Source organism: Pelodiscus sinensis, chromosome 23 (assembly GCF_049634645.1).
Source record: "Pelodiscus sinensis isolate JC-2024 chromosome 23, ASM4963464v1, whole genome shotgun sequence".
In the NCBI taxonomy this organism is placed as follows: Eukaryota; Metazoa; Chordata; order Testudines; family Trionychidae; genus Pelodiscus; species Pelodiscus sinensis.
The window spans coordinates 7,573,490-7,599,196 of NC_134733.1; the positions used below are offsets into that span (position 1 = coordinate 7,573,490).

The 25,707-nt window shown below is 42.3% G+C and overlaps 1 protein-coding gene across 3 annotated transcripts in view; it reads right to left on the reverse strand.

The window, feature by feature from the left end:
- CAPZB (capping actin protein of muscle Z-line subunit beta) overlaps positions 1–25,707 on the reverse strand; it is a 129,846-nt gene that overhangs the window by 40,059 nt on the left and 64,080 nt on the right. For all 3 annotated transcript variants that reach the window (XM_006115053.4, XM_075906480.1, XM_075906481.1), the window contains exon 4: positions 12,396–12,509. In XM_006115053.4, the coding sequence (XP_006115115.1) occupies positions 12,396–12,509 (114 nt within the window). The remainder of the gene's footprint in view (positions 1–12,395; positions 12,510–25,707) is intronic.

The window sequence follows — 25,707 nt, forward strand, 5'->3', positions numbered from 1 at the left end:
GGAGGAATCTGAGCTTCAGTGAGTGTATCTCCCCGCCTCATCCCCCAAAGCACAGTTGAGGGTACTCGTACTTGAAATTGATGTGAAAACTAAACACTAATTATGCCTCCAACACACGGTATATTCTATTTTCTTAGTGGAATCAATACTGTTCCTTATACAGGAAACTCAACTGGTTAAGTGCATGCATAAAAGTGTTGCAAGTAGTGCCGTATTAGTATTTCTTTCCAGTAGCACCCAGAATCAACTATGTATTTTCCAAAGAGGAAATGCACAAAAAGTGTGCCCTGAGGGACGCAGACAAAATCAAGTACACCAAGTAAAAGAAAGGGGTACAACAAGTCTGCCACTGACATTCTTACTAGTTTCCACTCCAGCATTACAACAGAGGAGTGCTTTTAGGAGGCATTAACTTAGCAGCAGCAGCACTGCAAATGAGCTCATGCATACAGATAACATGGTAAAAGGCACAGAGATGTAACTGTGAAAAGCCAATGAAGTAGATTCACAAGGTCTGCACCATCAGTACAAATTGGGTACAGCAAAGTGAGATAAGAGTTTGCAGGACATTTACAAGAAGTTTGAACATAATGTTACTGCGATGGATAAGGCAGTGTAAGGATTCAGAGAAGCTGATGCAGAAGGTCAAAACAACATGGTGAACTATTATTTGTCTTCCACAAATGAAGTCTGTACAATACAAATTGATTAAAACTATAGGCAAAAAAAAAAAAAAAAAAAAAAAAAAAAAAGGCGCTGACACTGACTCTAAAAGGAACTAGACCAATGAGATTTCATTGCCATTTCTTTCCAATAGTCACTTCAATACATCTACTAGAAAAGTCTTATACTCATGTATAGTCAGAAGCATAGGGGAAACTTTCTTGCAACAGTTTTTCCTCAAGCTGAAAGAACAGGAGTGGTGGAGGTTTCATTTAAACCATGTCTACTATTATTATTATGGACATAGACTATTTACAGACACTTACCTTCCCCCCCCCCCCCCACATCCCCCTCCTGTTCTGATATGTGATTTGTCCTTTTCATATGTGTTCATTTTTTTTAATTGTATCCTTTGATATATATGGTTGTGACTATTTTCTTCCACTATTTGATCTGAGGAAGTGGGTCTGGCCCACGATAGCTCATCATCTAATAAACCATCTTGTTAGTCTTTAAAGTGCTACATTGTCCTGCATTTTGCTTCAGCTACCCCAGACTAACACGGCTACATTTCTATCACTACTATTATTAGGGCCTCTTTAAATCCATGATCTAGGATTTCTATGGCAGTGGTACCATCAACAACACAGTTAAGACAACCTGAATGTTTGAATAATTTACTCTATTTTGGACAGTAATCAAGTCTACAATTCAACAGGACATTGGACGCTATGAAGTATTACTCAACTAGTAAATTTTCAGAAATGAGATGATTAAGTGTACAAGAACACTTTGTGATCTTCTTTCAAGCTGTCACAAGCAAGGAATTAATAAATTCTATTTAACCCAAGAACAAACAAAGAGGTTCCCTAACATGGAATGTCAGCATTTAAACTTCTCCCATATAACTAGCCAAAGGCTACCAAAATTCATCTTCCTGAAATTATTTTCTAGAAAGTGCCAGACATGAGGCATCTTTTCATAGGGAAGTTTATTTTAATTCACTTCAGAAGCCTCTTCTTCCTGACAATGAGGAATGATTAGATGACTTAAAGCACCGATTATCTTCAACCCAAAACAAAAGAACATGGAATGTAAAATTGTTACATTAATCCAGACTTCACTGGTCTTCATTATACTTTGATTTCAATCAATTGCACACATGCACATTAAGTTAAGGCAATAAATTACAACCACCTGTTTGAAGGAATATTCTTTTCAGTGTGGGAAGTGGAGAGCCATGGATTTAACTGAATTGGGTAAGATGTTATACTGCATATGGGAGTAATAAACTAATGAACAAAAGGATATCAGGGCATTAGCTTCAGGCATTGTATGAATTAAATCTGGCAGCAAGAGCTCAAAATTAAAGTTACCATTTCAGCAAAAGATCTGCATTTTTGTGAAGTAAATGATTTTAAGATGAATAGTTGTATGGTATATATCTGCTGGGGTTTGAATTAATACCAAGTATACTTCTTCAGACACAAGCTGGATTCACTTCTGGTCTCCACACGTGTTGACCCAAAACTTAGCCTGGCAAAGTGTTCCTGTCTCCCCACCCAACTTTGTTTATTACAAATTATATACATTTGTGAAATTTAAGGTGCACTGACAATTGTCTGATGATTCCCGTGAGAATTTAAATTAAAATCAAATGCGAAGAACAGGGTAAGGTCAAAACTGGCAAGGAGATAGGAGTTCAGCATGGGTAAAGGAAGTTATGATATGCAATTAAGATTAAGTAGGAATAGGAAGGGTGTCTTATATTATAAGGAATAATTCTGCAATACTTACATAACCTGAACATTCAGGAGCCTAGCAATATCTTAATGCTCAAGATTCTATTATTCCAAGCAATTCTAATGCTTTTGTACTACAAGCTTCATCCAACAGGTTTTCAGATTAAAGGGCTGACATCAAATGAATTGCCAACAAACAGATTACGGAAAAGCAACATTTAAGATGGACACTGTTGAACAAATATGATTAGATTATGTAATCAATTATTTATATAAAGCCCTAACACGGATTTCCTGAAATATCCCCAGCAAAATCACCACTTGCTACATAGGGTCTCATGGCTCATTCACGTGGGGGACTTGCCCACCCCTGCCTTATATGCTGATGGGGATCAAAATACAGCCCGCAGACCAAATCTGGCCCACCAAGTCGTTTCATCTGGCTCGCACCCTATTGGGCCCTCAACCTCAGGCCAATCGAGACCCAGGGGCAGGGGAGTGCGCCAAGTCTCCTCCCCCTGCCAGGGGTGTGTGACACCAGAAGGAACTACCAGCTGTTCAAAATGGCTGGAGGTTCCCTTTGGGCACCACACGCCCCTGGCACAGTGGGGGGCCGAGAGACCTCACATGCTCCCCCACCCCATGGGGGAGTGCGCACGAAGTCTCCTCTGCACCAGGGGTACATGGTGCCTAGAGGGAACTGGCCCTTCAGACTGAGACTCCACTCCTTTCAGTGTCAGCCTGTGACCACTACCAAAATTGGTGAAGTGCCCCTCCCCAACAAAAGTTATATCAGGGTGGGCAAGAAGGGGTTACAACAGTATTATAGAGGTTCCAAGATGCTGGCTGAGCAGTGCTGATGCAGAGAACCCTAGGAGCAGCCAATTCTTTGCATAAAGACTGAGCTGAACTTCATGTAGTATTAGTGTTAATTGAAGTTAATAAAAAAACTAAACACTAGGAGAGGGGACAGCCTGAACTCTACATTGTGTTGCCTGCATTTGGAAAAAAGAAAACCAGGCTGGGAATAGAACCTGCTCACAAAAGTATTTAATTCTTCAAGTGATGCATATATTTCTCTTCCACCCAAAGAATGACATTGGCATAAATTTGTCCAAAATCTTAAAACTAGGAAAGGAGCTGTTCTATGGAATCAACTCAGAGAACCAAAGACTCAGCATTACTTCAGGTTTGGTCAAGAAAAGCTTTGCTTTTACCCAACTTATTATTCTTGCCTATAGTCTCCCAGACCGACTGGTCCGCTGTCAAGCCTTTTAAGCTGTCTGATAGTAACAATTACAAACAACTGCTTTCTAATGACACAACTTCAAAGCCAGAGTATTCAAAGATGAGAGATCTAATCTACAATTCACATTCAGAAAAAGCCCTAAAAGACAAGACAATTTGGTCCCCCATTTTAAATGATCATTCAATATCTGAGAGAGAGCTTTCTACAAGATTCTTCTAGCCTCTGCTTCCTGGTATTCTAGCAGCATCTGTGGAAATATCTGCCATACAAGTTGTTTTGTTTGTTTTATGTCATCCACGCAATTGATCTATATTCCTGTGATGAATAAGAGCATTGCATCATCGTGCTGTCATTAGAGGCTATGACAAATAACCAAACAGCTTATGTTACTGTGAGAACTATGAGAAAGAAGTACCTACAACTAATCAGCAAAGGAAAGTGCTGGAGGCCAGGTCTACACTACTGAAGAAAGTCAATGTAAGATATACAAAACTCTAGCTATGAGAATAGCATAGTTGGCACTATTGTCCCTTAAGTCAAATTTCTGCGGCATCCCCACTGCAGAAGGGGGATGGGAGAAACTCTTCTGTCAAATTCCTTTACTCATAGTGACCCCATGGAGTATGGAGATTAACTCGGGTGCCAGCCGTGGTTGATTTAGCAGGTCCTTATTAGACCCACTAAATCGAACCCAGGGAAATCAATCTTTAGAACACCGATCTCTGGGTAACTGAAGACAAGCCCCGAGTTCAGATAAAGCAACAAAACCACAACATGCCTAAGCAAGCCTGAAGATGAACCCTCACTGTGGGAGACATTTAACTGTCTGGGGAATATATATTAGAGCCTGGAATTCTCATTAAAATTCTTCTTCTCTCAGATTTCTTTTAAATAGTAGAAATTATACTTGATGTTTAAATTTTATATTAGCTGTTGGTAAAATGTCTGTTTCCCCTCAGGCATAAACATAACTACACAACTGTTTCAGGCTACATTTTCAAGTACTGCATGTAAAACATCCTCTGAACTGGAGGAAGAGGAAGAGGTTTACAGTTAGCCTGTTGAACGACTGTTGCAGTACACTCAGCATCTGCTCTAACAACCCCAGAGGCTTTGCTGTCAACAAGGAAGTTCTGGAGTTCCCATCCTCTTCATCTGCAAAGCAGAAGGCAAACGGAAGAATGCAAGCATGCCTTCAGAGGTTGGGTTTAAAAAAAAAAAAAAAAATCTGCCACAAAGCCTGACTAAAAGTTGCATGGTTAGGATGAGGAACTTGTCTGAAGTGGTGAGACATTCTGAAGTGGTGAGAATGAGTTTTTAACGTACCATTCAAAAGCATTTTTGTATATTTCCTTCCTCTAAAGTAAAGAAGGTTACTAAGATGTAGCTCCTTTAGATCATGCTCTCTTTTGTTTTGGCAAGAAAGGCTGTGTCACTTCAATATACCAGACAGCACGAAGGCAACAGCCTATTCAGTTTTCTAGATTAACACAATTTTTGAGACATTTAACAATGCTGGCACATGCCTGCCATTTAAATCAAATTTATAACCAGCCTGGTCCAGTATATTGGAATTGTTGCACCGTTCAGTACTTGATCAGTGCACAAAAGAAGCACTGCCAGACCAGAGGGAACAGTGATACCTTTAGTTAGATACTTAAAGAATCAGAGTTACTTTTGGCTTTGTAATGAGTGTGGGGATTTTTTTTTTCCAGTTACAGCAGACCATCAGAGCTGCATCACTGCAATTACTGATATACTGCTTTTCCCTTTTATCTCTCCTCACACTTAGAATAAATATTGCTTCTGACTCTAACAGTTACCACTGTAACAGCTGTTGAAATCAATTTTTTTTTTATCTGAAATCCCAGTTTTCCAATAGCCTATATTGTTCACATCAGGGTGTTTTTAAAAATCTCCAGTCAACCTGCCATGACTAAGATTATGTGGGCAGGACCTGTTTGGTGGGCAGCAAATCAGTGAACACTGATTTTAGTGATGCCTTTTTTAAAAATCAGAGCAAACATGGATTGCTAACAGTAAAACCCAGCTGTATGTTTAAGGAAAATCCAGACAAGGACTGTTAGAGGAAATAACCTATTCTGTTCATCTCTCTCCATGCTTGTTTACTTTAAAATAAAAACTCCTTTCAGGAATAATGAACATTTACAATGATTGTGTTTCCCTGACTGTTTGAAAATTCTCCCTAGACAAAGGATTTTTTGCATAATTCAAGAAAACAGAAAAAAGGTTACTCGCCTGGCGCAGTAACTGAGGTTCTTCGAGATGGTTGTTCCTGTGGGTGTTCCACCTTAGGTGTCTGAGTGCCTCTGCACTTCTAATCAGAGAATTTAGGTAGCAATGCCCTCAGTAGACTATGCACATGGAGTAGTTGGTGTGCGTCATTTGAAAGTTCTACTCCGGATGCGCAGCCAACAGTCCTTTCACAGTTCTCTCTCTGCCCCAGACATGGAAGATTCTGAAGCAGAGGGAACGAAGGATGGGTGCTCCCATAGGGACAACCATCTCGAAGAACTCTAGTTACTGCAGTAGGTGAGTAGACTTTTCTTCTTTGAAGAGTATCCTTGTGGGTGCTCCACCTTAGGTGATTATGAAGCAGTAGTGGTGCTGATGACTTCCTGTTCTGTGTCATGCACTGTTGGAACCTTTCAGTAGGCAATCATCTAGGTATGGGAAGCTGGTAATTCTCATTTTCCACAGGTGTGTTGCCACCACTGCTAGGACCTTGGAAAAGACCTGTGGGGCTGTTGAGAATCTGAATGGAAGCACTCTGTATTGGAAGTGAAGGTCTCAAATGGCGAACTGGAGAAGGTGTCTGTGCGCTGGGTGTGTGGAGATATGAAAATAAGCATCTTGGAGGTTGAGGGTAGACAGCCAGACTCCCTTCTCCAAGGCAGGAATTATGCTGGCTGGTGTTACCATTTTGAAATGCTGAGTTCAAATGAACTGATTGAGGTTGTGGAGGTCTAGGGTAGACCTCCATCTGCCCATCTTTTTGGTTGTGAGAAAATAATGGGAGTAGAATCACTTGTCACTGTGCTCTGGGGGTACATGTTCTATGGCCCCTAGCTGAAGCAGATGGCCCAGTTCACGTAGGAGCACATCTTCATGAGAGAGGTCCCTGAAGAGGGATGGGCAAGGGGGCGGGGGGGGGGGGGGGGGAGTAAAAATGGGATACAGTAACCCATGCAAATAATTTCTAGCACCCATTTGTCAGTGGTGGTGGTGGTGGTGATGTGCCATGCTGGAGAAAATGAGGCTAGTCTGTTGCCAAATGTTGTGGATGAGATGGATTGCTACTGTTGAAATACTGGGGCTGTCAGATCCTTGACCAACCCTTCAAAAAGGTCTGACATGAAATGCAGAGCTGTGGGACTGACATCTGGTCAGATGCTTCTCTAAATCTATTCTGGCGTGGTCGATGTTTGTCGTCATATTGCCTGTGTTGTTGGTTAAAAGGCGTTGGTCTGTACCTCTGTGTAAATTACCTTCCCTTCTTTTTGTGACAGGGATGTTGCTGCCACGCATATTGAGCGCGGCTCATGAGTCCTTCAAAGTGAGGAGTAAGGCGTTGATGGACTTGGTTAAAAGCTTAGGGCAGATCTTCAACTGTGGACTGCACCTCTCTGGGGAACCCAGGAGCTGCAGTCATGAAGCCCATCTCATCCCTAAACAGATGAGATGGGTCTAGCCACTGTGTTGGCTGAATCTAATGCAGCTTGCAAAGCTGTTCAGGAGAGTAGAGCACCTTCATTGGTATCTGATCTATACTGCTCTTTTGTTGTCTGGGAGGAATTCAATAAAGGTTGTCAGCTGGTCCAGAATGTTGTGGATATATTTTGTCAGAAGATTCTGAGCTGGAGGCTGGCTGAAGAGTATGCCTTCCTCCCAAACAAGTCCAATCTCCTCCAGTCCTTGAGATACGGTGTCGTGCGGGCTGTTTGTTGTCTACCCCGCTGATTAACAGCCTCCACCACCATAGAATTTGGTGTGGGAAGGGAAAATAAGAAGTCTGCCCCTTTGGGGACTACGTAATACTTTTTGTCCAACCTCTTGCATGTCAGGGGTATTGCAGCCAGCATCTGCCAGATGGTTTTTGCTGAATTCATCAAGACGTCGTTCATAGGGAGTGCGAGCTTAGCGTGCGGAGAGGCGTGTAGTATATTTGTCAGCATATGCTGATTTTGTGGCATGCTTGATAATGGGATTTCTGAGAGTCCACCACTCTTTTGAAGACTTGAAATCATGCCCCGCAGTTGGAGGTGGGGGCATGATTGTATTGTCAGATGAGGATGACAGTTGAGTGAGTGGAAGAGAATCAAGTGTTTGCTCCTCTCCCGTTACATCAGCTTCATCTTCTCCCTCGGAGATGGATTGGTCAGGTGACAGGGTGGTGGGTACCCGAGGCCTGGATGCTGGGGAAGGTTGTGGCATCCGTTGTATTTGCTGCACCTGGTGTGCAGCCCATGGATCCCAATAAGGCCAGTTGGGAGGGATTGGTGGTAGCAGCCACTGTTTGCTCGGCTTGGGAAAAGAGCGTCTTGAAGTGTGTATCTCCAGAGGCTCATTATCATCATCGTTGCTGGACAGAGGTGGAGCCAATCCCTCTGGAGAGGACAACAAGCCAAAGCAGGATGTATTTGGGGTGCTATCGGTGCCAAACAGCAGTGTCCCCAGCACTGAAGATCAGCGCTAGTGACGAACGTTTGCGATGCTGAAATGGCAGGTAGCAGCGCCAATACCAGGGTGATTTGTGGCAATATAGGCCACAAATGTAAAAAATGCCTCATGCAACCCCTAAAATAATCGAGCCTCTCTAAAAGTCATCCTGTCAAACTGAAAGATCAACTTTGATAAAAGGAGCAAGGAGATGTGTACAGTTTGCTGCATTCTTCACTCTGACTAGGGAGTGCAGGGAACAGACAAACCTGGACTTGCCCCAGCCAGGGGACGTGCACCCCTCCACCCAACTGTACCCACTGGAGCTGCAGAAACCATGGTGAGGTGCTTCTCCCCTAGCCCCAAGCTGCTGTGGTAAGAAAGGGCTGAGGTAGTCATCTCTCTCCCCAGAACAGCCTGCATACTGAACCCCTCCTCCTCAGTCCCACCCCAAAGCAATGATTAAAATGAAACACATACATTTTCATTTTATTGTCCAAAAAAAAATAGGAGTTCATTGATTTAAGGACCCAGGCAATGCCAGGTAAATCTGCTAGTTAATTAGAAAGAGGAGAAATGAGGTTGGTTAATTCCAGTTACATGAGCATATTGAATACTCCTTGTTAAAAAGCACTAGTGGCCTCAGTTTCCCCATATGAAAGATGGGTGTAACATTTAGTGATGTATATGTAAATCCAGTACTAGCTAGTAAAAATATAAACAGCTGTGTTACAGCATGTTATTTCCCAAGTGTGAAATTGGACTGCATTACATTTAACCAGCAGCATGGCAATCAGTGGGAATAATCCCCAGCATCCAAAAATGAGAGTTTTTCAGACTTGAAAAATCTGTGTTTAAAATTAAAAACATTCTCCCCCTTAAAACTTAAACTACAGGGGGCAGAGATACATGGTCTGTGCAATGTTTTTCCAATAGACAATTAATTCAAAGGACACTCCAGTGTTCTTCATAGCTATGTTCTCAGAATACTCTTGATGAAGAAAGAACTCGATAGGTCACACAAATCTAAATAGCACTGTATGCTTATTAGTACCAGATACAGCATACTAAGTGCAGACGTTTATGATCTTCTATTTTAACTGAGTTTAATCATAGCCTATATAGTGCATTACAGGAAGCATAAGTAGCAATCAACGTCTGTAGTTAAAGCTTCACAGTTCTTCCCATTATAAGACCTTATTTTCACTTGCTAACAGTTTATCAGACTAACCTTTCTGTCTGAAGTCTTCCATGCAAAGAAGTTTGCCTTGGGTAGATAATGTTTAATTTTAAGTTTCAGCAAATTAAGAGTTCAGTTATTTCCAAGAATAAAATTAGGGGAAAAATACACAGGTTTACTAACATTAGAAAAAGGGCAATCCTTTTGTTGAAAAACTAGCACTACAGTGTTATAGAACAGGGTCTTGAAATTTGGAAGGGTATTACCTGTATCCCAGGGATGCACCCTTAGTTATCCCTCTAGAAAAAGGCCCAACTTGGACAAATAATACAATTGTTAGTTTACAGGTGCTCAACAGAGATTTGCTAAAGAGTTTGGCAGTAAATTCTCTGACATTATCCTCCAAGTGTGCTGTAGGGGCCAAGAGCAGGTCTTTTTCTGCAACTATTACTCCCACCTGCTTAGGACAATAGTGGTGCCTGGGACCATGATGAGAGTACTGAATGTGCTCTCAATGCTTCCCCTGCTGCTGCCCCGGCAGACAGGAATGCAGAGCGGAAAATTTGAACAGAGTGAGGCAACAACAGAGAGAAGACTAGAACCAGAAGTTTAGGAGACGGGGACATAAACTAAGCATAGAGTGAAGGGAAACCAGATGGGGAACCAATATGAGGAAGAGGCAATTGAGATCAGACAAGGACAGAGATAGGAAACGAGTTTGTGATCATGTAATTAAAGACTATCATAACACACAAGGAGACTGATTTTAAGTTACCCGTCAACTTCAATTCTGGAATTCCCTAGCTTTTGAGTGCTTGGCTTTGCAACTTTAACATTCAGTTGTTGTAGTTTTGCACGTGTAAAAAGTATTAAAACATTAAGTCAAAACAGATTTAAGAATCTATGTGGTATTCCACTGAAGACTGCCCGTTAAACACACACACACACACACACACACACACACACACACACACACACACACACACACACACACACACACACACACACACACACACACACACACACACACACACACACACACACACACACACACACACACACAAAATATTTTGCCAGAGAAACATTTATAGCAGGTCAGATGCACAAAAGAAAGAAAAATCTTTGCCTTTCTGCTGCATGTTAGTGGCCAAGTAGTCTAAATCTATATGTGTATTTTACAGTATCTCTGAATTTGTTCAAGAACTCCTAAATGGCCACCAAATTTGGTATGTAGATTCCTCTTCTCTTAACTTAAAGTAAGGTCAGGGCTTGGTTGTGCCAGAACAACCAGAAGCCCTGGGGGAAAGGAGTTTTCCATAACATGCAAAGGGAGGGGCTGCTGTTCATAAGGGATGCGATATGAGTGGCCACTGGGGACAATGAGCCTTCAGAGAAGAACTAAGCTGCAGAGTGTCCACTGGGGGCAGCCGTACCACCAAGGGAGTGGCCAGTAGGACTAGGACTCCACCATTTTTCCTGCCAGCACACAGAGTAAGTAGCAACCCCCACCCCATTGGCCCTTGGCTGCAACAAGGGGGGCAGGGAGGGAAATCTGGGAGCAGGAGAAAAAAGGCCTCTGGTGGCCAGGGGAGGGGGGAGACACAAGGAGAGGACTGTGCCAGATGGGACCTCCCACCCTGAGTCCATCCTCACCACCCCCATCCCTGACTCACAACCTGCCCCCAGCCTCCTTTGCTCCCCCTACCATATTCCCAAGCTCCTTCCCTGATCCCTTCACCTCCCCACACCACCCTGCCCTGAAGGACTTGGGCAACTCCGGGTAAGTCTCCTAGTATTTACTATGGTAAGCGATTAGATCTAAAGCAGAGTTTTGAAATCACTCACTTCCGATAATATTGAAATGTGCTTGTATGCTTTTTACGGTAGTTAGAAATCTCCGATACTACAGCACTTATATTTGAGGCTCTATATGTGTGCGCTGAGAAATTAATAGAATTACTATTTACATCCCAGCTATGACTAAAACCATAGACTGTATAACCTCCTTGCTAAATCAGGCCCAATGATGAAAGGAGAGTTAAAGTCTAGTCCACCCTGAGCTTTCAGAAGTTATTCAGTAAGGAAAGCAATTTAGAAATGTTGCCTCTAAAACCTTGAAGAGCCACTATCAAATTTGCTAGTACTAAACTGTCCCTGAACAATAGCTTTTCTACGTATGATCTGTTCTTTCCCACTTACCAAGCATGTGGAATAGGAAGTAATGCAGAATTAGCCTGTCTAGCCTGCCGGAGTCCAGAAAACAGGTCATCCTACTTGGTTTCAAAGTTTAATGGAATTCTGTCTTCAGAGGTGTGAAAAGTAGTCTCTCTCCAATCAGGCACAAGTGTTTTATTGACCAATTGGTACTTGCACTAACAGTGGAATTTAAAACCCACACAACTGAGTATATTTCAGTATACCTGCAAATATTATTTTACAAGAGGATGGACACTTCAAGTCTCAAAATGTACTCTGCTGGTGGGATTGCTTTTTCAGAGGATTTAGTTTTGGAGGCTTAGGAGAAAGATGAACAGATGGTTTAAGACTGAACCTGGTCAAGACAAATAAGAACACAGGTCATTCCAGGGCAGTCTTGCAGTCAGAAAAAGAAATGCAGGTGTGCCAGGAAAGAATTCTGTCCCTGTTTTCCCTTGAGAGCTTGGCTTCTGTATCAATTGACATATTTGATCACACTTTACTAATGTTACAAATGGATAAAGTATATAATGTATATCAGTCAATAAGCCTTTGTGTGCTTCTACCTCCAATACACACTGCAAGCCACTCTCAAAGACTGCTAAACTCAAGGTATGTGAAATCAGGATATGTGAATGACGGAAGCAAAGAAAGCAGAGTGTTCTACATGGTAGAATTGACCTACAAGTCTCTGTACTGGTCAAAGGCATTGTTGGCTTCCACCTCCAGCTTGCGCAGGCGAGCAGATGGCATGGCACCGTCTTCTAGAGGAGGATCATATTTGTTACTCCATGGTGATCTGTGGGGAGAGAAGGTGGGGTGGGGAGAAAAAAATTAGATAAACAAGGCAACTCTAAAAGGTTTTGAGAAGTGTAGGCCTAAATCACAGATGTTTGAACTTGCAACAAATACTATTACTCTCTCAAAACCAGGTAAGAACATAAGTAAAGCCATACTGGGTCAGACCAAGGGTCCATCCAGCCTAGCATCCTGTCTTCTGACAGTGGCCAATGCCAGATGTCCCAGAGGAAATGAACAGGACAGGTAATCAAGTGATCCCTCCTCTGTCATCCATTTCCAGCCCCTGACAAACAGAGACGAGGAATAACATTCATACCCATTTCTGAACACTGACAGAAAAAGGAACCAGATTGTTTATAGATTCTAACTTTCCCTATGGAGTACCTCTTATCTTTGTGTTACCAGTATATGTACAGTCATGTTTTGGGCTTGGTTGCCACTCCCCACCCCAAAATATAAGTAATTTTCAGTTAGTGGCTCTTTGGAATAGTGGTGTTGGGGTAGGAGGGAGGTTATGCCAGAAGCCACTTCGCTTTTAGCCATTAAAAATGCTTAAAGATTTTGCATGTAATATCCAGTTGGACTGGGTAGTTCATTAGGGAGTTTTTCTACATCAAGAGATTTGTCAGGATTTGAGCCAATACTATAGCCCAGGGGTTCTCAAACTTTGTGATACCGAGACCCCCCTCTGAGTTGCTCGCGACCTCCCCCCCCCCCCCCGGGGTGTTGGGACCCACAGTTTGAGAAACGCGGGTATAGCCTACAAATAAGATTCGAGTCCTCTTCCATTAACTTGTTTTATAAAACACGCTACTACTTTTATGCAACTATCAGGAAAATATATGAACAGTAAACAAGAATTGCAGAAGGGTTTTTAAGTGAATTTCTGCAACTGGCAGAGATTGTGTGCTTTCAGTAAAATGCTTAATATTCAGGGGCTGATGGAGCTTTCTGCTTGCCTCTGAGAATTTTAGAATTCCCATTTTATAAGCCCACAATCTCCTTTGCATTTCCTCTGTGAGCAACCAACCTACATATAACCTTTACTAGTTAACTTTTTTTTTTAAATCCATAGCCTTTGCAAAGGTGCTTTTTAAAATGCTCCAGTCTGCTAACACACATCAGGTTTAATGTAGTCCATACGCAAAGACCTTTTTCTTCAGTAACCACCATTTGTTATTAATTTCTCCAAGAGGCGTCTAGCTTGACATCTGTTTAATGCAAAGCACAAAGAATAGTCTGTTTCCTTCTGGCCTCTGCTTCCAGCACATTGAATTCCCCTCCGACTCCTCTCTGCTGGATTTGCCTCAACAGGTGAGACAGTAGGAAATGTCAAGTCATTGTGTCACAACCAGCAACAGGAAGACTTTTCTTTTTAGAAAACGGGAAATTGATGCCTGAAAACTCAGTTGCTTTAGTGAATATTACAGAACTATATTACTTGTTTACCAGAGAATTCTGTCAAGACAGATTCACACACACCAGAGTTCCCCCACCACGGAGAGTGCAGGTGTTGCAACTTTCATCAGGTGAAACACACACAGGACAGTACAAATATACAGCTAAAACCTCAAACCAGACAGCATCAGAGAACTGTAGACAAGACATCAGCTTCTATCACGCACTCTCTGAGGAATGAATAAAAGAGGACCTACTCCCTGTACAACCTGCAAGTATTGCATACAGTGGACAGCATTTATATCATATACAGGCAGTCCCCGGGTTACGTACAAGATAGGGACTATAGGTTTGTCCTTAAGTTGAATTTGTAGGTAAGTCGGAACTGGCTCCAGATTCAGCCGCTGCTGCTGAAACTGACCAGGGCTGACTACAGGAAGCTGGAGGCAGAATTGCTCTGCCCCCAGCTTCCTGGAATCAGCCACTGATCAGTTTCAACAGCGGATGAATCTCGAGCCTGGGACAGAACAGCTGGGCTGCCGGGTAGGTCCCTGCAGGACCAACCCGGCAGCACCCCAGCTGCTCTACCCCAGGGTCCACAACAAAAGCCTGGTCTGCTGGGGGGGGGGGGGGGGGGGGCAGGGCACTAGCTGCACCATCACCCCCCCCCCCCCCAGCAGAGCAGAGCAGACGTGGGTGGCGGGACCGCCCGCGTCCTCCACGGCTTTGCTCTGTCTCCCTGGTCTGCTGACCAGTGAGACGGGGAGCAAAGCCGCAGAGCACACCCGCAGCGGGACAGCCCGGGCGCGCCTGGGCTGTCCCGCTGCAGGCGTGCTCCAAGGCTTTTCTCCCCGTCTCCCTGCAGACCAGAGACACGGGGAGCAAAACCTTGGAGCACGCCCGCAGCGGGACAGCCCAGGCGCGCCCAAGCTGACCCGCTGCAGGCGTGCTCCGCGGCTTTGCTCCCGGTCTCCCTGCAGACCAGAGAGACAGGGAGCAGCTTTTCTCGCCCCAGAGGACGGGGGCGGTGGGACTGCAGCGCATCTGGGCGTGCCGCCGCTCCAGTCCTCCGGGGCGAGAAAGGCCCCATTCGTAACTGCGGATTTGCGTAACTCGGGGACTGCCTGTACTTCTGAAGAGAAGCATAGTTCTGACACCCAGTATTTCCATCAGAAGTGAAACATTCCTCAAATTAGCATAAAGTATGCAAGTGTAGAGAACAACAGTGTTCTGAACAAAATATAATATGTAATTAAGCTATTCAAGCTGGTAAAACTGCAGGCTTTGCTGGCTACTCCTTCAGTTTAAGGTATTTCTTTACCACCAACAACTATTTGCATAAAATGGACAGCTGTTCCAGACAAAAACCCAGCCATCAAATCTTCAGGCTACAAATTATGTACTTAACATATCGTTTCCCTGATGTACAATAAAGAATGTTCTTATTATGTTGTCTCCCATTATTTTTAGTTCTCTATTCCCTAGCAGACTGATTAATCTAGCTTTAATATAACAACCATATACAATGGCACAGAAGAGATATGCCCATTCCAACTATTGCCTCAGGTGGCACTTAGTCTTTTTCTTCATAATCTTCGAAGTGCTCAATTTTGGATCTAAGTTTTGTGCATGGATCAATCTATTTTATCAGATACCAGCTGCACCCATATTGTCAAAGATATTCAGAACACTTAAGGTAGTAAGAAGGGTACACTGCCTTGCGTGATTCCTATTACAAGTATTGGCCTCTGAACCCATAGCCATCCCCGTTTCCATCATCTAATCTATTGCAGGAGTCAAAATTGGAAACAGATTAATTTTTGCTGGACAATTTGCTAACATATTCAACACCACTCCACGTTGGAGAGGTGATCTAGCACCTCTCTTTTGAGACGCTGTGTGTGGTCTTAAAATGAACTAAAAACCACACCCTTGCAAAAGCAGATACTAACATAACACTTTCAGTTATGACAGGCAGAGCTTTTATGACTATGGGCAATATCAGTAAATCGAAATAGTATCTTGAAACACTCCACCATTACTCAAACTACAGACTGACCTGATAAACCACTAAAGTCTCCAGTCTTCATGAGGGGGAAGTGTTCATTTAGTTAAAATTAACACATCCTCAAGACTGCTACTTACAAACCTTCCCTGATATACTTTATACCCCATTAATAAAAATTCCTGGATCAAGGTATCAAAATATTTTAATGGCAAAAGAAATGACCTAAGATTCATCTTAGTAAGTTATATTTATCCAAAGTAGTAAGGGGTCTTGCTCTTCCAAATGGAAGCTATGGAACATAGAATCATTGAAACGTAGGGCTGGAAGGAACCTTGAAGCCAGCAAATCTACCATCCTGCTCTGTGACAGAACCAAGTAAACCTAAACCTTGTTAAATGTTTGTTCAACTTTGTCATGATTATGAGGGTTAGCCAGCAGCCTGGGGATTAAGGGGTTAACTACACCTAGCCAGGTGGAGAGACCAATAAGAATGTAGGTGGAACTTTTCAAACTGGGACAAAGGAATTTGGGTTTTTTTTCCCTTTCTCCTTTTGTCTCTCGGAGAGTTCTCTGCAGCTACAGAGAGGGACAAGCATGTCTCTCTCTCTCCAAGACACCATTCTTCATTTTCTGTAAGTAGGGTAAAGTTTAGGCAGTTTCGTTAGGTTTTATTGTTTTAAGGATTAGGTATGGGATCTGAGATCTGGCACTGTTTAAAAGATGTTTTGGCTTTTCTTTGTAACTAAGTTCTAGGCCCATGGAGTTTCTCCATGAGTATATTTTGTTACCTCCCTATCTAGTCATTATGTTTGCAACAGGAATATTGTTGTAATAATAAAGGTTCTTTCTTTTCTTTTTATTAACCTGGCAGTGGTTAATTGTGTGCCTTGATTTTTATTTTAGGGGTAAGATTTCCCAAATGATCTTTCCCCTGATTTCTTTATCAACATTTGGGTGGTGGCAGCGGAAGTTTTATTCCCAAAGCCTGGTAGATAAGGCTTTGGGGTACACTTGCTGGCCCCCACTTCTGCATTTATCATGCCAGAGTGGGGAAGGAGCCATGACAAACTTGTTTAAAACCTCCACTGACAGGCAATTCACAACCTCACTTAGAAGCCTATTCGAGTGTTTAATTATTCTTAGGAGTTACAAATTCTTTCCTAATGCTTAAGCTAAGATCTCCCTTGCTTCAGAATAAGTTCAATGCTGCTTGTCCTACTTTCATTGGACATTTAGAACATCTAATCACGTTCCTCTGTAACGGCCCTTAACACATTTAAAAACTTATCCAATCCAACTGCTAAGTTTTCTTCTCAAGACTAAACATGCCTAGTTTTTTTTTTAAATCTTACCTTGTAGGTCAGGTTTTTAATTTTTTTTTTAAATTATAACTGTTGCTCTCCCCTGGACTCTTTCCAGTTTGTCCTTGCTGGTCAGAGTCAAGTCTAAAATGGCTGTCTCCCTGATTACTTACACCTCAAAAGTTATTCCTAAGACATTCCAAGACAGACTTTCCAATAATGTTCTTTGACACGATCTACCCAGACAATTGGTAGAAAAGCAAAGTTCCCCAATTACTACCACGTCTTATGTTACGGTCATTACTGGTATCTATTCTACAAATGCCTTACCCACCTTCCCTTCCGATATGATACTGCTGGTAGTGGTCTACTAAAGACATCATCCCTGCTTCTTTTCCCTTTTATCCATACGTAGAGGCTCAACTCATCTGCCTCCTATCTCTTAAACTTCAGAACTAAATGTATACATTCTTCATGTAAAAAATAATACTTCCTCCCCATTTAACCTCCCTGTCCGTACTGAAGCTGGACCCTTTATACCAACATACCAGTCATGAGACTTATCCCATCAAGTTTCTGTCATGCCAATTAAATCGTAAAACAGTTTATGTACTAATATTTCCGTGTTCTGTTTATTCTCCATATGCCTGGGTGTATCAATATCTACAATGCTGAACAGATTCCCATACTAGTTTCCCTATTGTTGCTTCTAGTAATTATTCATGTTGTTCTCCACTCAGCCAAACAGCTAATCCTCCTTTTGCATACTAAGTGGGCTTTTGTTACCTGCTCCCTTTGAACCTAATTATGTTGAAATATGGGATTAGTAACACTTAAATCCCAACATAGAAGTATTAGCAAAGCAAATGGATTGAATGAGATACAATTCAATCAGACTGAGTTCTTTAACCTGCCTAAAACACGAATTGCCTAATATTGTTAAAAATAGTCTTCATGTAACTCTCCTCTTGCAGAGCTGAGAGTGAAAAAAGCTCCTAAAAATCTAAAGAATTGTTTAGTCCCACACCTACTACAGGATTTGTTTATTATCCAATAAAAGAAAATGTTTCTAAACCTTTGCCCATAAAGGGATAATCACTCTGAATGGATGTTTCAACTGTTATTGTATTCCCTTCCATCAATTGCAACAACACAATTTTATATTCACTAACAATTAACTATTTGTCAAAGGCAAGTACCAGCTCTTTCATCTCATCCAAGAGACAAGCAATCCCAAAGCATTTTATTTCCAAATGTTTCACAAGCCCTATGGACAAGAGACTTGGACGATGTAACAAACAGGAAGAAAAGGCATCGGAAGAGAAACATTAGAGGCTGACTTGTTATTTTTCACAAGATCTATATTAATGCTGCAGTTTTAATTTGCCCACAAACTATTTCTCTGCAAACAAAAATATAAATCAGAACTAACTGGCCAAATTGTAACTTACTGAGCATGACTATGTGTCAGAATATCCCACTGTATTCTGCCTTTCTGGGTTGACACTGAAGATTACAATTCCTACAAAAACTCCACAATACATTTCATTCCAGCTGTTTGTTGGGAAACACCAGAGATATTAGTAATGTGACACACACAATATTTTCACTGACAGAAAAAAGTGTTTTTCCTACATTGGTAGAACTCTGATGCAAAATGCAAAACCAGTTTTTAGCACCTGGAAATTATTTCCTATTCATGAGACTTACAGTTTCTACTTTTAGGGTGTGTCTAGACTACCGAGTTTTGTCGACAAAAGTGGACTTTTGTCGACAAAACTATACCAGCGTCTACACTACTGCTGAGTTCTGTCGACATAACGTCGACAGAACTCAGCAGTTTTGTCGATGCTGGTAAACCTCATTTTACGAGGCAAAACACCTTCTGTCGACAGAGTTCTGTCGACAGAAGGTGTTATTGCCTGTAGGGTTGCGTCCAGACTACGGGGTTCTGTCGACAAAGCAGCTTGCTTTGTCGACAGAACTCAATGTGTCTGGACACTCTTTGTCGACGGAAGTTTTGTCGACAGTATCTGTCGACAAAACTTCTGTCGACAAAACGCGGTAGTCTAGACGTACCCATAGTTTCTATGTATTGCTCACTTAGAGCAGGGGTGGCCAACCTGCGGCTCCAGAGCCACATGCGGCTCTTCAAAAGTGAATATACGGCTCCTTATATAGGTACCAAATCCAGGGCTAGAGGTACAGGTGCCAATATTCCACTGGGCTGGAGGGTGCTCACTGTTCCCCTGCTCTGCCCTAGGCATTGTCCCCCTCCACCCTTTCCCCCTAGGATCCTGTCACTTCCTACCCTCTCTGCTGAGCCTGTCACAGCTATGCTTTCCCACTCCAGTGTCTACCACTGAGAAAGAACTGATCACAATGGGCAGGAGGAAAAGGAGAAGGAGACACTGACGGGTAGGGCTGCCAGTGGGCAGGATGTGCTAAGAGTGGTGGTAGGAAGATGATCAGGGCTCTTTGGCAATGTGCATTGGTAAATTCTGGCTCCTTCTCAGGTTTAGGTTGGCCACTCCTGAGCTATAGTCTAGACTCTCAGCCTTAAGGACTAAACTGGATCAACTCATTCTATGGCAGGGCTACTCAACACGCGGCCCGTAGGCCACATGCAGCCCGTGGTGCATTTGTTTGTGGCCCGCAGTGCGGTTTGGGTTTACGCAGGGCTCAATATGAAGCCCATGGATGGGATCCTTTGAATGTGGCCTCCACTGGGAACACAACGGCAAGGCATCTCCCAGGCAGGGTGAACACTGAAAGACACAAGCAGACGAGCTGGCTGGAACAGATGGGGACAGGGTGTCGGTGTTTCTAGCTGCCAGGGAGAACGTGCCAGGAGTGCAGGGGCATTGTGGGAAGTGCTATGTATGCTTGCCTATCAGTGTGAAAGAAGCTACTTGCATATATACGTAACCACACTTAAGTTGGGGCCTCGACATGTGCTGTGAGTATCATTGTAGCCTCCAGGGCTTCCCAAGTTGAGTAGCCCTGATCTATGGAATGAAGACAGTAGTGCATCCGACTGTACACTTGCTTATAAAATACAGTCCTAGGATAGAGAAGCACCCAAATCTATCACAAATCAATGGTATCTTCTTTCTCCAGATGTTAGCCTGTCACATGAAATCTTGTATGTAATGGATTACATATTTCATGGTCATTAACCCTTCCTTTCTTATTTCTAATATTCTTCACAGATATTGAGATCCCACTCTCAAGAGAGGCTTCACCTTTGCAGACCATTGTGCCACAGTGAGCTGAGTGGAGATTTGTGTGTGACCAGAGCCCCTTTGCACAATAGTAACCACCACTAAACAGCAGCGGTAGTTATTTGTTTCACTCACCATTTCAGATAATAAATAAGGTGAACAAATGCACAACAATGCTAAGCTTTACACATTACACACTTGATATAAATTAAAGCAAGAAAAAACAGCATGCAACTCTGCTTCATTTACATTTAAAAAGGTGGAGGACAAAAATTAGTTTTTTGCTATTCAACATTCTCTTCATTTTGTTCTGAAGCAGATAATGTCTGTGCAAGCGTTCCCATTTTACTCAAGGTGGGCATGATTTAATTGGAAGCATTAGATCTCTTTTGCAGACTGCAGGAATGTAGTTTTTAACAGAAGCCTATAACTCCATTTTTTTCTGGCTAACAGATCATGGCACTTTCAACCTACTGGAGCTGGAGCCAGCCGTAATTTTATCTTAAAAAAAAAAATCCATAACCCTACCCAAAATGTTTTTGGTAGAAGAGCACTCAGAACACATTTAAAAGCTTAAAAGGAGGCTAATTGAAGGAAGACAGATGGACAAAAGCACTTAGATTTCAGAAGTCAGGCTTCTAATTTCCCTAAAAGAGAATGCTTTTTGTTTCAGCTAACAGGTTTCAAACTGTGCTCTTGGCACCAGCTTCCCCATAAGGATTCCATTTAAGAAAACGATCAAACATACTTAGAATACAAGAGTGTGGAGAAAGTTAGGGACCTTGAAGTTTTATATCAAAAAAGCTCTGCCTTTACGCTCTGGATTCCATTGCCAATGGATATCCCCCAGACACCTTGGTCATTGCAAGAGAACGCAAATCAGTGCCTACAAGACTATGCGAGTGTGCAGCTGCTACCCAAGTATATGCATGATAATGTAAACAAAATAAAAAGCCAATCACTAACCTTATTGTGAGCAAAAGGAGAAAAAAATAAATTTCCCTCTTCATACTTAATTAAAATTTATTTTATTCAATTTAGAATATTGATTAGTTAAACTTAGTTTTTAAAGTCTCAATTTTTTCTAAAATCCATTTATAAAAAAAAGTGTCATTCTTTTTCTGTTCCACCTTAGTTATTGCATAAAGGAATCTTTTCAGCAAGGGAGAGGAAACAAGAGTAATTATGCAGAGAAAATAATGACGCTGACCCTGCAGAACAGACTGCCAAATACACAAATTAAACACACACAAAATGGGGAGAAAAATGCTTTTCTCTATTGCCTTTCAGTTACCAAAATCCCACATCTCATGAAGTTGGAGTAGGTACAATATTGTCACACACGTGTCATTTGCAATTGAACTGGGCCCCTTTAATTTTAGGGCAGCTGAAAGATGCAGAGCTGCATCTCAAAGACTGAAGTTCTCTCCCATGGCACACAGATGCAGCACAAGTAGTATTGCCAGATTTCCACATGGCCTGCCAGTATGCACCAGCTCTGATGAGGAAGGTCCTCATGGATCTAACCCCCTTTTATTTTGAGGCTGTCAGAGAAGATGCCCATGTAGCATATGACAGCTATGGTAATTTCCTGCAACACCTCTGGAAGATTTTACTGCACTAATTTTTACACACAATTGCAGGGCAGAGATGGCATACAATTCCAAAGGGAGGCTGACCACAGCTCCTCCAGATGCTAAGAACAGCAGGAGGTGATTAAGCAAATTCACTCAGGTGGTAACACCTCCACAGAAGTACCACCACCAGATCACATATATTAGTTCAAACTGAAGTCTCCAGAGACCAACAAAGGAAGGACTTTTGGATAAATAGCTTAAGTTTAAACTGACTCAGAGCCTTTTTTCTGATCTAGCAAATGGACAGGACCGTCTATCCACAGATGGGAGGAGGGGGAAAGAAGAGAGCAATCCTTCCCAAGAAGGGCTGGAAGGACTCTGGTCTATTGAGGGCCCATAAGAGTGATGACAATATATCTCCTAAGTTCTGTGTGTATAGGATCTTACTGTGCTTTGCCTTAAGAAGAAATGTGCTTGGTTACTGTTGTGTAGTAATTGATAATGACTGGCAATCTTCATGTTTGTAGGAAAAACGTAAAAAGTAACAAATAGTCAAGTAGCACCTTAAAGGCTAACAAAACAGGGAGATACTTCAGGGGGTAGCTGAGTTAGCCTGTCCAGGATAAGCTTAAAAAACAACAGTCTGGTAGCACTTTACAGACTAACAAAACATATAGACCGTATCATGAGATTTTGTGCGCACAGCCCACTTCTTCAGATAACTGGAGTATTAGAAGTCCAGATTTAACAACAAATATTGGGGGGGGGGGGAGGAAAAGAAGGGGGGAAGAAACACAGACAGAGAGTAGATGGTTCAAGTACAAGAGGCCGATAAGAGCAATTAGTACCTCCAATGTTTGGTTAAGTCATTAGGATGTGGAAGGTAGTGTGTGAGCCAGCCAATGTCCCTGTTCATATCATTTGCATAAGAATTAAACTTGTAAATGAAGTTAAGTTCCAATCCTTCCCTATGTATTTGGCTTGTGGAATTGGTCAGAAACAATACAGTGTGTTTACAGAGATCCATTAATGAGCGTCCAGGCAGATTAAAGTGTTCTCCAACAGGTTTTTGTGTATTGCCTTTTTGGATATCTGATTTGTGCCCATTAATTCTTTCCCGCTGAGACTGTCCAGTTTGGCCAATATACATGGCAGTAGGGCATTGTTGGCATAGATCACATTAATGGATGTGCAGTTAAATGAGTTCTGATTTGGTGGCTGATGTGGTTGGGTCCAATGATGAATTCGCTAGTGTAGATGTGTGGGCAGAGTTGATACCGGGGCTGACTGCAGGGATAGGTTCCTGGATGATTATGGGGGAGGGGGGGGAAGAGATAGCTCAGTGGTTTGAGCATTGGCCTGCTAAACCCAGGGTTGTGAGCTCAATCCTTGAGGAGGCCATTTAGGAATCTGGGGCAAAAATCTGTCAGGGATGGTACTTGGTCCTGCTGTAAGGGCAGGGGACTGGACTCAATGACCTTTCAAGGTCCCTTCCAGTTCCAGGAGATAGGCATCTCCATTCATATTCATATTTCATAGGTGTGTTTATAGGCCTCAAAGAAAAAGCAAAGTGCAGATACTTGCCTGTTTAGGTAGCCTGACTTAGTGGGAATAAACAGAGTCTGGAAAAACCCTGGTCAGAAGACACACACAGGTCTCTGGCTAAGAGAGGAGACAGTTAAGGATCTAGAGGAGTGCCCTTGATGCACCACAGACAGGGAATACAAGTACAGTTGCCCTGAACTGACAGGCATGTTTCCTCCTGAAAGCATGGAGGGACTGCAACCTATCTTCCATGTAGGCCAAACAGGCAGAAGTCAGCAATCTAGAAATGAAATGCCTCTCCAATCCACTCACATGGCATTTCATTTTCCCCCATGCCCTTACCAATCTCAGCCAGCTTCCTTAGGATACCTGCTGGGAAAAGGAAATGCAAATGTACTTTGATACTGAACAATTAACACCCTGGCATTTTTAAAAAATTCCCAGAAGCAATTTGTGAGAGCAAATCATCTTTGTTGGAGCAACAGCTTATGGAATTCCAATGAACACTTCACCTTAAAAGGTTCTTATTTTCCTGGCTCATTGTAGTGAATTCTTTAAATGTTCTACATGTCAACTTATGCAGCCTCTGTGGCACCTTAAAGGCTAACATTCATATGGACATAAGCTTTTGTGAGCAAAAACCCATTTCATCAGATACGTCAGTGGCTTTTTGCCCACGAAAGCTTATGTCCATATGAATTTGTTAGGCTACGTCTAGACTGGCCCCTTCTCCGGAAGAGGCATGCAAAGCAGGCAAGTCAGAATAGGGAAATCCGCGGGGGATTTAAATATCCCCCACGGGATTTAAATAAACATGGCCGCCGCTTTTTTGCCGGCTTGGGGAAAAGCCGGAAAAGAGCCTCTAGACTGGCACGATCTTCCGGAATAAAGCCCTTTTCCGGAGGATCTCTTATTCCTACTTGCAAGTAGGAATAAGAGATCCTCCGGAAAAGGGCTTTATTCCGGAAGATCGCGCCAGTCTAAACGCTCTTTTCCGGCTTTTCCCCAAGCCGGAAAAAAAGCGACGGCCATGTTTATTTAAATCCCCCGCAGATTTCCCTATTCTGACTTGCCTGCTTTGCATGCCTCTTCCGGAGAAGGGGCCAGTCTAGACGTAGCCTTAGTGTTTAAGGTGCCCTAGAACTCCACATTTTTGCAGATACAGATTAACAGGGCTGTCCCTCTGGTACTCATGCAGCCTCTGCAACTCCAACAAGGCCACTTGCACAACTTTGCATCCAATCAGCAACTGCCCATCCCCACTTCCACCCTTCACCCACAGAATAAAAAGGATATTTTATTTTCTCAATATTTTCTCTATGTCCATCATCTGTAGTTAGGATAATATTTTGCATATGTGTCACATCTTTCATGGATCTTAAAGTGCTTTTGAAAGATCCAATATAATTTTTTATAATCCTTTTGTAATCCCATAATCTTTTTAACGAATGGGGCAAACTGAGACAAATTTGTTTGATCAAAAGTAGGTCAATCTAAAAACTGGACGGAAAAATCTGTGATTCCAAGTCTCCTATCATCACAAGAGGCACTGTCCATCCTTGAAAAAGATCAATTTTTTTAAAAAGCTGTTTCCTGAAAGTTTATCATGGAATGGAATTCTCAGACCATTCTAAGCAAGTAAGGGGAACCCACCACTCCATGTTACTCTTTAAGCAAGGCGTGCCTGAACCACTATAAAAACATTTTCAGTTGTCACTGCTAAAGAATGTGAGCTGTTACTTTAAAGTAGCAATGGAAGCCAGAAATGGAACCTTTCTAATCAAAACCAGAATATGTGCTCAGTGACAGAAGAGGATTAGGTTTTGCTAACCTGGGATAGAAAGATTAATGGTGGCCATTATGTAGTAGTTTAGTACTCATGTAAGAGAGGAATAAACAATAGGCAATTTAAGAGTCACAAACCTTTCCAAAGCACAGATTTCAAGTCTCTTAATGAAATCTTTGGGACTATGCCACTATTATTACAGTCATTACAAGGAAATTGGTATTGTATAAAAGGAAACAAAATTTCAAGTTAAAGTTCTTCAGAAATGTTCATTGTGACCCTCTACTCACTGGTTTGTAGTGCTGGGACCATTTACTTTTGGTTGAAATTTAGAGCAGAGGGTCTTCATGTGAAAGC